Raw genomic sequence first — 16,670 nt, 5'->3', positions numbered from 1 at the left:
TAGAGAAAACAGGATTGGTAGTTTCTGTAGAATTTTGTTACATTCCAAGGGTTCCTGAAGCAAGGCACTGAATTTTATGAAATTCTGAGAAACTTTCTTTTAAAAATAAGAAGTGGAAATGGAGGTTGAAGAATTGGAATAAACCTCTAGCAAATTTAGTATTTACAAATAACCACCTTAATAATTATTTCACATCTTAAAAAAAGAAATGTTATGCATGCCAAAGAAATTAAAAATTTTCCTTTGGCCTTATACACTTGACTACTAAGTTGAAAAAAATCAATCTTTCTTTAATAACTATGTAAATCAACTTTATTAGATGTGAAATAATCATTAATTAGAGTAAAAAAGTTGATTTGGAACAGGATGACAGTGGTTTACATCAATTTTATTTGAGGCATGCCAATGGTGAATGTTAGACACTAATGTAGGGACATAGAGTAGATAATTTCATGTTCCATTCAGGAGTCTGGGGGAAAAAGCAGAGCTAGAGACACTGTTTGGGGGTTTCTTGGCCTATAAGTGGTATGTAAAGCCAGAAAATATGTAAGATTATCAATGGAATGACAATAGACAGAAAATCACCCAAAAATTGGCATAGGGAACTCCAAAGTGTATGGCCTTTTCCAATTTTCAGGAACAAATAATTTAAGAAAAGATTGTGGTTACTATGAAACTTGAGGGGATGCTTATCAGCTGAGAGACATGGCTTGAGAAAGCCTCTTTGATGGGGTTAAGGTGGCCAACAGCATAAGAACAGTTGAGAACGAATGTGTTAGAAAGTGTGCCCAGGTCAAAAACCACTGTTCTTCTCAAAATGCCTTAAACAGTAGGCCATGACATTGTCCCAAGTTTTCAAAAGTCATCTGAAATAAAAATTTGCATCCTCATGATTAGCTGATGAAATTTATACCCCTAAAAACTGCAAAATAATTACGTCTTTGTAAGACGTGGTCCTAAAAGTTACCAAAGTTTAAAAGCATCATGCTATTTTCCACATAATGTTTTCAAAAGATGTTTGACATTTTTGAAAATTGGATTAGATGTATTACCTACCATTTTAATATTAATTTGGCAGTAATATGTAATGACTTTGGGATATTTTGCGTTTCATATTTGACAGTGTACCTTATTTTATGTATAAAACAAAAATAACTAATATTTGTATATTATATACAAATATATGTATACATGTATGCCTATGTATACATATGTACACGTGTATACATGTATGCATGTGTACACATATGTACACGTGTATACATATGTACATATATAGTTCATTGTTTCTTTGATGTTCTGCCCCACCGCAGCCCCCCAAGGTCACTGGTGTTACAGGGCACACATGGGGGGTGTCAAGACTGGACTCTCAGCTCTGGGGTTTTTAAAAGCATTGTTGAATGTTTTATTTACAACTATGATTATCAAAAAAAGTGCCACTATTTTCCAAGCAGAGATGTGCTTGACTCTCTTCTCCTAACCCCCCCCATAGCTTCTTTCAATTATTTCTCCTTGGTGGGTACCCTGACCACCCCTCTCACAGGGATGCCTCCTCCCCAGGCTCCAGGAGCTCTGACCCTTGCACTGCTGTAAGGAGCCTGGGGGTCGCTGGTCATCCTGTCAATATCGCTCACCTTCCAGAGTTCATGCTGTGTGTGTTCTTCCTAAAAGAGCTAGAGAGGCACTACCTGGTCCACACCTGTCACCTGCTCCTTCTCTAGAGGCTGAAGTATGTCTATAAATGATTATTCTTCCCCTATTCCCACTCCTAACTTATAGGCAAATCACAGTTTTTGGCCCTATTGAGCCAGAAGAAAACACACACACACACACTTAACAGAACAGAGTAGGTAAAGAATCTTTGAGAAAACATTCAATTATTTCAAAATGATAAACATTTATTGTCTTTCTGGCCTATGGACTTAGCTCTAGTTGACTGAAGTCGCTAAGCAGGATGGATTTAAGTAGAGGTGATGATGTGTCCAGTCACTGGCATAGAGACGTCCTCTGCGTCACCATCCACACACACGGCTTCTGGCAGACATCAGGCAAAGCCCTCCATGTTAATATTCATCTGAATATGGATAATTAGGGTGGCTAGCAAGACTGAAAAGAGAATAATGTATAATATGAATGCAATGACTCCATTACTAGGGGAGTAGTAAAGTGATTTCAATGAAGCTGTTATTAGTGTGAATGTTAAGTTAAATTATTCAATCATATTCCCTTATCTGGAAGTTAACACGTAAAACACACAAAGTCAAATATTCAAGCATATTCCTGTACATCTGTCAGCAGAGCAGAGATACTCTGATTATACTTTCTTTTGTTACTTTACTTATTACCTGCTACTGTCTACTGTATGCAATATATTTTGTAAGATTCAGAAATGTAAATTGTTGTATATGATATAGGGTCTAATATCGAAGGAGCTACAACTCCTTAAAAATTCTTATATAGAAATAACATGAAATATAAAGGAACAGATGATAAACACCAGCTTATTACATTTTTAATTGATGATAAGAATTACTGATGCTCGCTACTCTTCCTTTCTTTTACATGATTTCCTTTTTTATTCTTTATTTTCCTCGAAACTAAAAAAATATTAACAATGATATCTACCAATTTTTAAGCACTTATGAAGGGCCACTGTGCTTATGCTTTTTCACACACTATCTCACCCTATCACTTGTTAAAATCTCCACTGCCAGTAGTTACATAACTTCCTGCTTTTTTTTTTTTTTTTTGAGATGGAGCTTCACTCTGTCACTCAGGCTGGAGTGTAGTGGTGTGATCTCAGCTCACTGCTGCATCCTCTGCCTCCTGGGTTCAAGCGATTCTCCTGCCTCAGCCTTCCAAGTAGCTGGGATTACAGGTAAGTGTCACCATGCCTGGCTAATTTTTATATTTTTAGTAGAGACAGGGTTTCACCATGTTGGCCAGGCTGGTCTCAAACTCCTGACCTCAGTCGATCTGCCCACCTCGGCCTCCCAAAGTGCTGGGATTATAGGAGTGAGCCACTGCGCCCAGCCATAACTTCCTGCTTTTCCCTCATTACATGAATGACCGTCTATGAATCCTAGAACCTTACACCATGAAGGAATAGTCAAGATCTTTTCTCAGCTACAAATTATATACAACAATGGAGCTTCTGCCTCCACACTCACACTCTTTGATTTAAAATTTTTAAAAATTCTCTGCCTTGAGATCTCCATATTGCAGGAAATCAAGGACAAGCGCTCCTATTCACTCCACTAAGGAAGGCTTTCTGGAGGCAAAAGCAGAGTTTGGGGCATGAACAAACATGCAAGGAGAAGGAGGAAAAACATTTGAAATAATAAAAGATGCTGAATTGACAGGATCTAGCAAGCAATTCCATATGGAGGAGGTGGGAATTGGAACCTGGACCACAAAGTTGATGGAAATGTTTTTGATTTGATAAGGAGCTAAGCAGATTTGGGACAATGTGATATAAGCACAGATTTGGAAACATCTAATGAGGTCACATGGGCAGTATCCACAACATGTCCAGTGGTAGAAACACCAGGCCTATATGGAAGGTGCAGACTTGGCAATGATGTTGGCTGCTCTGGAAAGTTTCATGGAGTCAGGAGAGCAGAGGCACAGGTTGACCCATGCTGATCCCCGCCCACTTACCCTGCCAGAGAACAGAGCTCTGGAGTGAGTCCAGCAGGAGAGTTCCAGAAAGTTCCTGTCTCACCTCTGACTCACATTGGCCTCTGTCCCTCTGGTATGGAGGTCACTCTCAACACCCATCCTACATTCCTTCTCCAAAAATAAATTAGATCACCCATTTACAAAGGAAACTTACCTATCACTGTTAAAATAGTGGAGATTTCTGTTTAGGCCATCTATGGCTTTCATGTCCTCTGCAGTCAACTGGAATTCAAAAACCTATCACAGAAATAAAAAACTTTTATTATTTTTAGATTGCATAATTGCCAATTGTGAACCCCCAAGTATATTAGACAGTAGGGTGCAGAGACAAAATATTGGTAAGTTTTAAACAGTTATAGAAGTCATCTCTAAACACTCAGGTGGTCAATGAATATCACATGAAAAATAAGCAGAAATCCATTCCTAGATATTATGTATTGAAACTGCACAACTCTGCAGACAAAGAGAAAATTTCAGCAGAAAATGGAGAAGAAACAGAGCTGACATTGTGCCCACATGGCAGGGTCATGTACCTAGAAGACCCACAAGAATCTAGAGGCAAATTTTTAAATAACAGAAGATTATATAGTAAGTAAGTTCGATAGATACTGTTGAATTTCTATATCTCTTTAATAAACAGGTATAATGCAAACAACATCTGTTTTCAACATAATTCAAGGCAGGAATTATCTAAATACTAACAATTTCATGTTTAAAGGAAACAGATACAGGCTTGAAGTGTAACTCACTCTCTAAATTTGAGAGAATTTAAATATCAGGATGATGCCACTAATTGCTAACACATGGAATTGAATAAATCACTCTAATAGTGATAGAATAAAAAACATTAACAAGTTAACAATTAATGAGTCTAGGTAAGAGGTGTTCATTACATTTTCCTTTTAACATTTCTACACATTAGAAAATCCACAAAACAAAAAGGAAAACATTATCAAGAGATTCTAATAATTTCCAGTATTCTATGGATAAATATTTAAAAATACATATGGTTTAATGGAGAATGTTATAAAATTAATGAAATATATATTAAAAGGCCATTTAAATAGTTGGAAATTCATCATGGGTTGAAAGTCTCAATATTGTCAAAAAGTTCTCTTCACAGTAAACTGCAGTTTCATTACAATATCAACCAAAGACTAAAATATGTACTCTTTCCATGGATGTTGATGTTTCAAAATTTCACATAACAGAATAGTCAGTCAAGAATAATCAAAATATTATCAAATAAAATAAAGAGTTAGAATAAAAGTTGTACCATTCTGGTAGCAAGACCTTTCATTATTCAGACAGTACAGAAAAGTAAATAAGTCAATTGAAGACAAAAGAGAAGCAAGAATATTACTTGTGAATGTTTCATTTATGGTAGAGGTAAAAAATCAAGATATGTGAGCAAATGTGAACACTTTTCAATAATTGTTGGTGGGACCTTTTGATATCAATTTAGAAATTCCATGTGCATATTTGGATTTTTATTTTAACATGCCACTCATCAACCACAGGAAAGAGGCATGAATAATTTAACTACATGAAAAGTAGCAACTTTTGTTCATGAAAACATAACTACAGAGAAAACCACAGCACAGATGCAATTTGGGAGGTGGTACTTCAATAATACATCTAAATCTCTAAACGATTAATACCCAGAATATATATATGTATATATGTGTAATCTATCATATATATCTTATTAAACTATAATATATGTATCAATCTATCATATATATTAACCTATCATATATTAATCCATCATATATTAATCAGTCATATATATGAGATAGATTAATAAGAAACACTCCCTCCAACACTCACATGTCCCTGTATCCACTTGCTTGGTTATATGAATTTCTAGCTCCTTCCAATAAGTGGTGGTGTCTATTTACCCATCCCTTGAGTCTGGCCTGTCCTGTAACTAGCATTAGTGGGTAATATTTGCTAGAAGCAATGGCGTGGCAGCCCTGAGCCTAGACATGAAAAGGCTTTGCATGTGTCCACTCACTGTCTTGGGTCATGCCATGTGCTGAGGTGAAGTCTGGGCTGGATGGCTGGAGGATGAACTATATGGACGAGAAAATGGCACCCAGACAAATGTCCCATTGACATCTTGAAGCAGAGCTATCTATCTCGTTGTCCTGCAAACACATGAGAGAGCCCAGCCAAGAACAGAACTTGACTAAATTCAGGCTGAGGCCGTGCTAATTTTCTAACTAGAGAATCCTGAATAAATCAGTGGTTTTCATCTTAAACCCCTATGTTGAGGGTGATTTGTCTAACAACTCTATTTAATAGTATAGTATAATTATGGTCTCCTATACTTAAAAAAAAAAGACAAGCAACTAAGAGTCAAAGACTTAAATAGGCAGTACACAAACAGAAAACTCCAAGTGAATAAATATGTGAAATTTTAACTGAGTGTACAAAGAAATGGAAATAAAAAATCCACAATGGTAGACTAAAGAACACCTAATGCTACTCCACATTTCTGAAGATGAAGAGGAGGCCAGGAGTGGTGGCTCACACCTGTAATACCACTTTGGGAGGCCATGGCAGATGGGTCGCCTGAGGTCAGGAGTTTGGAACTAGCCTGGCCAACATGACGAAACACCCTCTCTACTAAAAATTACAAAAATTAGCCGGACTTGGTGGTAGGCGCCTGTAATCCCAGCTACTCAGAAGGCTGAGGCAGGAGAATCATCCCACCTGGGAGACAGAGTGAGACTCTGTCTCAAAAAAATCAAAACCAAACAAAAAACACAAAGAACATGAAAAAATGATGTTCCTGGTGCAGGGATGCAGAGTAGATTGTCAACTGAATGCTGAAATAAAAAAATCTCCATTTTTGGTCCCATCCTAATTCTCTCCACCTGTGCTGCCTCTCCCGTGGTAGAGTAGAAGAAACCCTCACGATGCACGCAAAGCGTTCATATGGGAAATACAGGGAAATGGAGCTGGCCCAAGGGTGTCCTGAGAGCCTTACAAGAAGCACACATGTGAAGGACACCGTGCAGGCACCCTGAGGCCCATAGCCCCACTCCTCACCTGGACATTCTCTCTGATCCGCTGCTCATTGTAGCTCTTGGCCAGGACCACAACCCCACGCTGAAGCTGGTAGCGCAGGGCAATCAGGGCTGGGGTTCGCTTGTGCTTTTTTGCCAAGGCACAAAGGACTGGGTCCTCCAAGAGAACCGGGGAGTTCGGGTCCACCCTGGAAGGAAAGGCAGAAATGCTGAAGCCCTGAGGCTGGGGATACAGTTTTTTAGGCGGCTCCCTAAACAGACTAAGGCATCCACTCTGCACCAGAGCTTCTCAAGCGAGGCCCCCAAGCATCACCATCAACATCATCCGAGATCTCATCAGAAATGCAATTCTCTTTCCTCTCCATGAGCCACTTGAGACTTAACTACAGGAAACTGAGGATGCTCTGACTAAAAAATTTTCTGCAAAATGGAGGTTTATGTAAAGGTCTCATTGTTTTTATTACCATCGTTTGTCTCGTTGAGATCCCAGGGCACTATAGGCAACCAGAACAATATCTTTTGACTTGCAGAAATCTAGCAATTTACTCCGGTTGAAATACGGATGACATTCCACCTGCAGTTGACCAAAAGAGAGAAGCATCAATTTATGAAATAATTATGTTAATATAAAAAAGATGAAAGTAAAGAAGCTGAATAATAATCAGTATAGCATTATATTTGAGCTGAGGATTTATTATTGTCAAAGTAATAATCTTTTTCATAGAAATAAATTTTATATCTCTATCTTCTCAAAGTATAAATGGAAATGCCATTTCTGAGCAGAGCTCACCTGTGAATCAGATCCTGGCTTCCAAAGACCTTTGATAACTAGAAGGAGATGTAACAAATTCCATATCTGGGATACAGTAAGATTCTTAGAGCCTTTGGCTTCAGATTGTGCCAGAAAGTAAGAATTTGGTCAAGGACTTGTGAGGGCAAGTCCGAAAGACAAAAGCACTACTTTCAAAGAAATGTCACTGGTGATGTTTGAATAGATTTCAGCATCAAGAAAAAAATCTACCCATTGGGTAAGAATGAGCACTAACAAAAATTAATAAAATTAATTAAAAATCTTAAGGAAAAATGTCCAAGTCCATAGTAATGAGTGAGATAATCAGAGAGCAAGAAAGAACAAAATAGCTTGCCTCCACCATTGGTGGTTATTATAGTAATCTCTTTCTCAGGAAATTAATATTTAGAGGAAACTATTAAACTTTTACTTTGTCTTTGAGGAATATTTGTTCTTCATTTTGATTTGGTGAAGGATTTTTTTTCATAGTAAAATGTCACGTAAGAATAGTTAAATAAGTTTTTAAAATTGAAAATGATTACCTAAAAACTCCAAAAAATAATAAATACAATAATAACCATAAAATACAAAAGTATTAGTGATGTATACACAATCATATGTGAAAATTTGTCATGGAGTATGACTTCTTCTGTTGAGAATTATCACCCAATGGATTATTATTAGTAGTAATTGCTGAATGGAAAACATATGATTATAAAGAACAGATCAGCTCACAACTTGTTTCCATTCTGTTTTAAAAGGGAGCGCTATAAAAGACATTTCCATTAAACAATGGGAAATTCAAATATAGACTGGATGTTAAATGACATGAGGGCATTGCAGTTAGTTTTCTTAGATACAATAATTATACTGTAACTGGAAGAATATCTTCATTTCTGTGACATACTTTATTTATGTCTGTAGAGGTGAATTGTCATCTTTCCAATTTATTTTGAAGAGGTTTTAAAAATATTATATGTATTTATGCAGATATACCCACATAAATATTTGCCATAAATATTTGGCAGTGTGGCAAAGTGTTAACAATTTTGAATATAAATGGTAATGTTGAATCATGTATTATTTTTATCAAATTTTCTGAAAGTTTGAAAATTATCATAATAAAGTTGAAGGACTAATATTAAAACCTCATTAATTTTCTTAATGTTTCTATTTGAATATGATGGAACTGTATCATTATGCCAAATTCACAAATTTTATACACTTCATATTTCAATTGTAGATCTTTACTCATTGGCTCTAAGTTGTATAAAAGTAAGAATAAAAAAGTGTAAATTAGTAAAAAGGTAGAGTGACTTTAATTTTGAATTTTTTTGTGACATTTAGGGGAAGTCAATTTGATCAAGGAGGCCTGGAATCGTTAACAATAACTCAGGGGAGAAAAAAAGGACTTATCCCTAAGCTATGAAAAAACCATGCATAGAATAGATGTGTTTAAACAACTGATTGGATTACAGACCCCAAAGAGAAGTAGCAGACTAAGACATGGGCAGTGACAGGTCAGGTCTGTGTTCTGCTAAAGTTCCTCAGTGTTGATTTCATTCACTGCGAACAGTTATCTCCATAAACAGGTAATTTTTCTTTTTTTTTTTTTTTTATGAGAAGGAGTTTCACTCCTGTTGTCCAGGCTGGAGTGCAGTGGCGCAACTTCGGCTCACCGCAATCTCTGCCTCCCGGGTTCAAGCGATTCTCCGGCCTCAGCCTCCCAAGTAGCTGGGATTACAGGCGTGTGCCACCACACCCAGCTAATTTTTTGTATTTTTAGTAGAGATGGGGTTTCTCCATGTTGGTCAGGCTGATCTTGAACTCCCAACCTCACGTGATCCACCTGCCTTGGCCTCCCAAAGTGCTGGGATTACAGGCATAAGGCACCGCACCCGGCCTGATTTTTCTCTTTCTGACATGGATGACTTTCATTGTCTGCAGCTAATTTTTAGTATTATCTATGCCCCTGGTCAAGAATTGTTGAAATATCAAGAAGAGGCATTCAGACATCCAAATTCCAGGTAAACCCCTAGTACCTCTCTTCTCTTATTCTAACTGTCTATGTACAGCTCATTTCATCTTTTCATAGCTTCATATCTATACACCACTCCCTCCAAATCACCTTCACCCATGCACTCTCTGGTCATCTTTCATAGCTTAGAGGTAAGTCCACCTTTCCTTGAGTTCTAATTGATGATTCCAGGCCTCCCTGATCAAGTGGACCTCCCCTAAATATTACACACGATTCAACATTAAACTCATTCCAATTTTTCCCTAATACTTTTCTGAGCAGAGTACAAATAAGAAATCTTCATGCCTTTCTTGACAGAAACTTTGCTCTCTAGAATCTTCTGCTTCACAAAGATAAGTGGGACAAAACAAACAGATATTTGGCAATAGGACAGGAAGACAGTCATGAAGAACCGAAAGGAGAGGAGGCCGAGGGAGCTCACCTGGTTGCAGACGGGCTTGTACTTGAGTCCTGGCTTGTTGAGGATCATCTCCAGCTGCCTGCGGTTGAAGTTTGACACCCCAATGGACTTGGCCAATCCTGCATCCTTACACTTCTCCATGGCCTGGGGAGAAAGGGGTTGTGAGGAATTATTTGTGCAGTTGGCTGCAAATCATGATAAATGCAAGACAGAACTGTGAGAGCGACAGCTTTCAAAATATGACAATGAAAACAGCTAGCAGTGATTGTCAAGAAGAGAAAAATTCAAATAGCAAATAGGGGAAGAAGATAGAGGCAGCAAGAGTAAGAATTTCTATCTCTTCCTTAGGAAACTGGATAGATTAATGCACAGGCAAGGAAAGAGATTCCTGTCCTCCTTGCCCCCAAGTCTTGTGCCCCACTCTCTAAACATTCCTCTCGTGTTTTTCCCTTCATTTCACCAACTACTCTTGTAAAGTTTCTGAATTTCTAGATCTAATGGTGCATATTCCATTCTTTCCTATTGAACCTGGGAAACAGATTTTCTCTTTTTGTTATCCTTCTCTGTGTCCTCTCCGCCAAGCACTCACCTCCCAGGTGGTACAGAGATCCACTATGTCAAATATCACTTTTCCATTTTCATCTGTTGGTGAAAGTTCCTCACCTGGCTGAAATAGAAGCAGTCATTTTAATGATGTCACAAATTAATTTCTCCACCCATAGCTGTGATCCCTTACCTTTAAGGACACTAATCCTCCATGAGACAGGTGGTACAATGCTCCAGAAAGTGATGTGTGCTAAGTGTTTTATATATGAAGGTGTAAGGAATGTATTCAGGAGACAGGCTTCCTCTAATCTCTTACAAATATTATATGTATGGAAAAGGACCATTTTCTAGGCCTTAATCAAGTTTCATAGTTGACTTATGTCACTTTATTCTGCCCTTATAATTTCCTCTATTGAAGTACCTCTCTTTGATTTGGAAATACCTTGATATCCAAAAATAATGGATTGTACTCTTGTACCCGGTGGTATTATCAGACCACCTGAAGAGTTGGTAGTCTATGGGCAGGACTGTGAATCACACAGGGTCAGCAGAAGTTGGGAGACCCAGAGGAGCTGTCTTATGGTGATGACCAGGAGCCTTGAACTGCTCCAAAGCCATAATCGCCACCAATGAAAAAGTTTGGGTCAGCAATAATAAAAAAAAGTATTGGAGTTTAGAGATAAGAATAGACAAATGATACATTTTTGTAAACTATTTCATATCCTTAAATGTAGCCATGTCTTTGACTTCCCATTTTATATAACTCAGTAAACTCTTTTGCATTAACTAGCCTGAGTAGTTTCCTGTAACTTTAAATCAAAAGTTTTACACTACACAGTAATTCCTGGCTAAATACAGCTTCTAACTCTATTGTGAAAGAAGAGGCAGCAGAATAATAAAGCTTTGCAAGTCTACATTAAGGGTTTCTAATTTAAGAACCATGCATAGTGGCTTCCACCAAATCTGCTTCAGCTTGAAATGGGGAGAGATGGTGGAAACTCATCGTGCATCACATGTGCAGCAGTTTTATTGGGCACCACAACTGCACGAAACTCTGTGTCTGGGAACATCCCAAGAGATGGACTCAAAAGCCACAACTAAGACAGTGCCTTGAAAGAGACTATTGTAATTTCAAGTTTTTGAGGAAGAGGCTTTGAGGTTGCTGTACTCTCTTCTCTTGTAGGTGTGCATTAGAGAAGTAGGATTCAAAATTTACTCAAAAGAAAGGAAATTAGGTGTTACGCTTACAGCTCTTCTTCTGTGTGATAATCCCTACATCCTCCTAAGAAAAAGCTCTGTTCAACTATCCATATAAACAGTGTTTATAATGACAGCAGAAGCACAATTTTATGCTCATACAAACTGCATACCTTTAGAGACATTGGAGAATGAATAAGATAGAGGTCAACATAGTCCAATTGAGCTTTTTTCAGCGAGTTTTCCAAGGCTGGTCGGACCAACTCTGGTCGATGAAAAGTGGACCAAAGCTGCAGAGGTTAAAGAATGGAGGTAATTTTGAATGAATGTTTGAGCAAATCTTATTAGTTTGTGCCATCTAATATTTAGATATTTTCCTACTGCTTCAAAATTTATGACCACTGGCAAACATATTCTCTTCCTTCTCGTGATTGCTTTGGCTCTGACCTATCCTTATGAACTTTATTATATGTTGGATGTATAGTTTGTATATCTACTGAATGATAGGAGTAAATTCTTAAAATGTAAAAATTAGTATTAAGTAATAACTATGATGTTACCTGAATTATCTTCGGTAGAGTTTACAACTCATTTTAACAGTCTAATTCTTCTATCCATTCAACCCAATGCTTAAGAATAGCTATTTATGTTGCTTAGAAACTAAAGCAACATAAAAGGGGGGTAAAACAAGTTTTGAACACGCTCACTATGCTGGACACAATTTAGGACAATTTAAGTATCTATTATTTAATACTCCCAGCACATTTTTATATTGCTTTCTATCTCACTGATAAAGACTGCAATTGAGAGAACAATAAGAAATCTTAGAAAATCACCCAGGAGATAAGAAAAACCATAACATGATTATTGTTCTCTGTGATTCCATAGCACATGTCAAATCACACTGATCTCAGCTGAAGCTCAAAAAAGTAAAGGGACTTTCAGGTCATAAATTGGAACACAGCCAAAATGAAAAGTGATCATCATTCCTTGATTTTGATTTCAGTTTTAATATGTGAATATGTGTGAATAAATTTGAACCCAGAAGCAAAATTCACCCACAACTACTGATCCAGTCATAGAATTGTCATCTTCACACAATCACATTAAGTATATGCGCATACATGCTCATCGTAGGCACAGTACCTTTGAAGTGTAGAATATGTCTTCTCTCTTCACACTGCCATCTGCAATCTTGCTTCGGATGGCCAGTCCAACCTGCTCCTCATTATTGTATAAATGAGCAGAATCTATATGGCGGAAGCCAGCTTCTATTGCTAATTTTGTAACCTCCAAAGCTTTACTTCTCGGAACCTGGAGGAGCAACCAAAGGTAGTATCTGGTGATCATTGTGGCTGAGAGGTAGTTCAGGCACAAGCATTGACTTTTACAAGAATCAGCTTTTCCTCCTGTCTGTATGTGGGGTGAAAATTCCATCTCAGTTTGCCTGGGTCTTTCCTGGTTAGTAATAAAGGTTGGGCGTCCCAGAAACACCTTCAGTCCCAGGCAATCTCTGGTTGATCACTGTTATGGAGGTACCAAACAACACCCTCAGATTCAGTGATTTGTTGGAAAAGTTAACAGGACTGAAATAGTCCTAATTATTTTTAATATAGTGATATTATACATGGTAAAAATCACATGGAGTATAGAAGGGAAACGGTGCAAGCTCATATGAGTTCTCTCCCAGTGATATTACACAGAATGCTCATTCAGACTTCCTCCAACATCATATTTGGGAAATGCTGTCTACAAGAGATGTTCTTTGGTGTCTCAGTTCTTGAGATTTTGACTGGGTGCTAGTTACATCGACCCAACTAGGGTTCACTTGGGAAATAATGCATCTGTGAATAGTAGTCTATTATGTTAAGTCTTTTCTGCGCAGCCATTCTGGCTACACAACAGAACTGAACACTAGGAGTAAAGACGTATACTCTGAGGATATCGATTTATACATTAAAAATTCACTGAAATCTTTAAGAATTTCCTAAGGTAGAGTTCTGCCATAAAAAATAAGGCTCTTTCAGGAAAGACAGAATTCCAGTGAAATTTAAAATTACTGACTTATTGACCAAATTTGGATAAAGATTTGAAAGGTATTTTTTAATGACAAAAATATAAATAAACTGTTTTTCATTTTTACATGTATTTAAGAAGCTTTCTTATTTCGTTGAAATTACAAGGAACTAGACACCAGTCTCCCCGCCATCTCCTGAGAACAGTCTTTTTTTTTTTAAAATCCTTTTTGAGAGCAGTCTTTAGTATGCCAACACTCAAAGTTTACCAAGGCTGGAGCTTCAGTGGTGTCGTTATTTTCATTTCCTGCCCATGCCAATTTGTATTAAAAATTAAACCACTTTTGTCAATGGTCTAGAAAATGTATCCTTGTAGATCATCACAACTTATCGATAAAGTGAGAGACTCAAATTTCAATAATTAGTTCCTATTCACACACTTAGTCTGAGGACAGTCTTGGAATACAAGTTCTATCTAGAAAATGAGGTCTCCATTTTGTTCATTTTTGTGTCAGAAGACCACTCCTACCACTTTGATACAAATATGATGCATACAAAAAAGGACTAAGAATTTAGACTCTCCTTTGTTAGGTTCTAGGTTTTACTTAAAATGAGGTTGTATTTTTTTCTTTCAGGAAGTTCTTTTTAAAAGTGAAAGAAGTACAGTGGAAACTCTAGTCCAGGTCCAGTAATACTGGGTGGCGCTCACTGCCGCCCATCAGAACAGTGATACTCTGCCAACAGTTTTGTGCACACCATATCCGGTAATTTTTGCTATAAATATTTCTCTGGATCGTATGTTCTTGGAAGATGGAAAGATTTCTTCACTTCAGTTGTAGAAACAGAGAAATCACTCCTATTGCAATTAATCTCCACCAGAGGGAGCTGATCAACAGTGTTCTTCAATGCTGAGTTTTACATATTCTGCCAAGCTGGGAACTAGACATGAACAGAAGAAAGAAACAGTGCACAAACTAAAAATAAGGAGTGCGTGACCATAGGAATGGACCTCAATGCAGAACAAGGATTGACTACTTTTTTTCTTCTAGCCTAGGAAACCTAGACCAGTGAATCATCCAGAGTAATGTAGGAACACGAACCTTACAACCCAATATGGGTTTCACTTCTACTAGGTTTATTCTTTTGAAATCTGAAAACTAAAAGAAATTATTCTTACCTCTGGAGGTGCATAGGTGCCAAATCCCAATACAGGCATGAAGTGGCCATCATTTAGCTTCACACACTGGTGTTTGGAATCCATCCCTGTCACTTGTCTGACTAGCAAATGTTTGCTTCCTCTTCCCCTTAGAGATTACAAAAACAATGGGCAGGAACCCCCTCGCCCCACCCCTGCAAACTGACTGGTGGTTAACCAATGGCATGTAGGAGGAGGTATATAGGCAGTCTTATACGGTCTGTGGAGAAAATTGCATCCAGTTCATTTGTTTCTTATCAAAGAGAATTCCTAAGTAAATTATTATTATATATGGTTATAATAAACTCATTAATTTATATCTAAAGTATTATTTTCTATTCGAAATCTCTCTCCATATTAAATTATTCAAAAAGATTTGTAGAATAGCAACCATATGTTAGACTATAAAAATCTCCAGCTACAAATATCTTTTTTTGTTTCTGCCGTGATAATGCCCCTTCTTTATACTGCATCATTTGAAATAATTAACCATCTTACATCTTTCTCTCACATACACATAATTTAAAGGAATGACTAATGAGAATTTTTCAAATAGTTGGTCCTCAATACAAAATTAAAGTTAAAACTGTAAAAATATTTGCCTTTTTACATTTTCAATCAGAAAATTTATTTTGATTTTTCTTTCTTTGCATTGTAAGAGAAAGATTCATTTCTGATGAAGGTGCAGTCCTGATAAAGTTGTAATCCTGATGAGGGTGCAAATAAAAAGAAATTCTGGTGTAGTTTTTATTGGAGTGTTAATTATTAACAGTTTTTGGAGTTTGGACATCATTTAATATATGCAAGTAGTGCCTTAATAGTATTTGTTCTTCAACCAGGTTTATTAGAGACTATCAAGAAGTAACTAGCCAAAAAACCATTTTATATAATTTGTTATCTTGTTAAACATTACTTGTAAGGAAAAACTGGAAATTAATTACATATAAATGGATGAATAATTCTCATGTGGGATAGTTTTCACTTGTTCCTTCCTTTGGAGGGCAGATTAGAACACGATGAATGTAGTTTGCACAATACATTATCAACATCTTGGAGTTGTCAGAACTTGCAATGCCCTGATTGCTTCTATTTACTTTTCCTCAAACAATAACCAAAAAGTAAGTTGAGAAATAAGTTAATTATTATACATTGATACAATATAATATAAAATCATTGAAAGCTTTTACAGAGTGATTTCAGCAACATGGTGGATAAAATGGCCCCTACTTGTCTCATGGACGCATCAAGAAGTGATCTGAAATTGACTAAAATAAACTTATTTATTTATGGGGGTGCTAAGTAGAAATGTAGTATGATGCCAAGGGCAAGAGATTAGGGGAAGAGATGTGCAATAGTCCATCTAACCCATTGAGAGGAAGCTGGGGTGTGAATTTTTGAAATAGTAAGCTATTCAAAAGCCAGTAGGTATTTGGGGAACTACTAATGGGCACACACAGTCCAGGCAGGTATATGTTCAGAAAAGAGCTGACAAGGCCTTAGGGTTTTATGTTGGGCTTATGCTAAGACTAAGAACATACCAAGCATATTAGTTGACAATCGTCATGACACAGGACAAATCTATATAGAGTGAGAAAAATGTCTATATTTTGAAATGCTCAAATAAAATAACAAGGTATACAAAGAAGCAGGAAAACACAGTCCCTTATAATAAAGAAAACGAGTTGACAGAAATTATTTTTGAAGAATCATGAGCACTGAAATTAGTAGAGAAAGGTTTTAAAACAACTATCTTAAATATGCTAAAATTTCCAA

General features: G+C 37.0%; 1 protein-coding gene and 1 non-coding gene across 2 annotated transcripts; one reads left to right on the top strand and one right to left on the bottom strand.

The window, feature by feature from the left end:
- Positions 1 to 1,877: 1,877 nt before the first annotated feature.
- Positions 1,878 to 15,031, bottom strand: AKR1C3 (aldo-keto reductase family 1 member C3). The gene is given in 9 exon segments (NM_001134068.2): positions 1,878 to 2,106; positions 3,836 to 3,918; positions 6,739 to 6,904; positions 7,181 to 7,290; positions 9,966 to 10,088; positions 10,534 to 10,611; positions 11,861 to 11,977; positions 12,834 to 13,001; positions 14,880 to 15,031. Coding segments are annotated over 9 exon segments (972 nt in total). The 5' UTR covers positions 14,964 to 15,031; the 3' UTR covers positions 1,878 to 2,063.
- An 825-nt stretch (positions 15,032 to 15,856) lies between these two features.
- LOC112135321 (U8 small nucleolar RNA) lies at positions 15,857 to 15,992 on the top strand. The gene has a single exon (XR_002916620.1). It is a non-coding gene; the product is annotated as a U8 small nucleolar RNA (small nucleolar RNA).
- The last annotated feature ends 678 nt before the right edge of the window (positions 15,993 to 16,670 follow it).

Source organism: Pongo abelii, chromosome 8 (genome assembly GCF_028885655.2).
Source record: "Pongo abelii isolate AG06213 chromosome 8, NHGRI_mPonAbe1-v2.0_pri, whole genome shotgun sequence".
Lineage (NCBI taxonomy): Eukaryota > Metazoa > Chordata > Mammalia > Primates > Hominidae > Pongo > Pongo abelii.
Note: the sequence above shows the minus strand (reverse complement) of the source record. Positions and strands in the feature narration are given on the sequence as shown.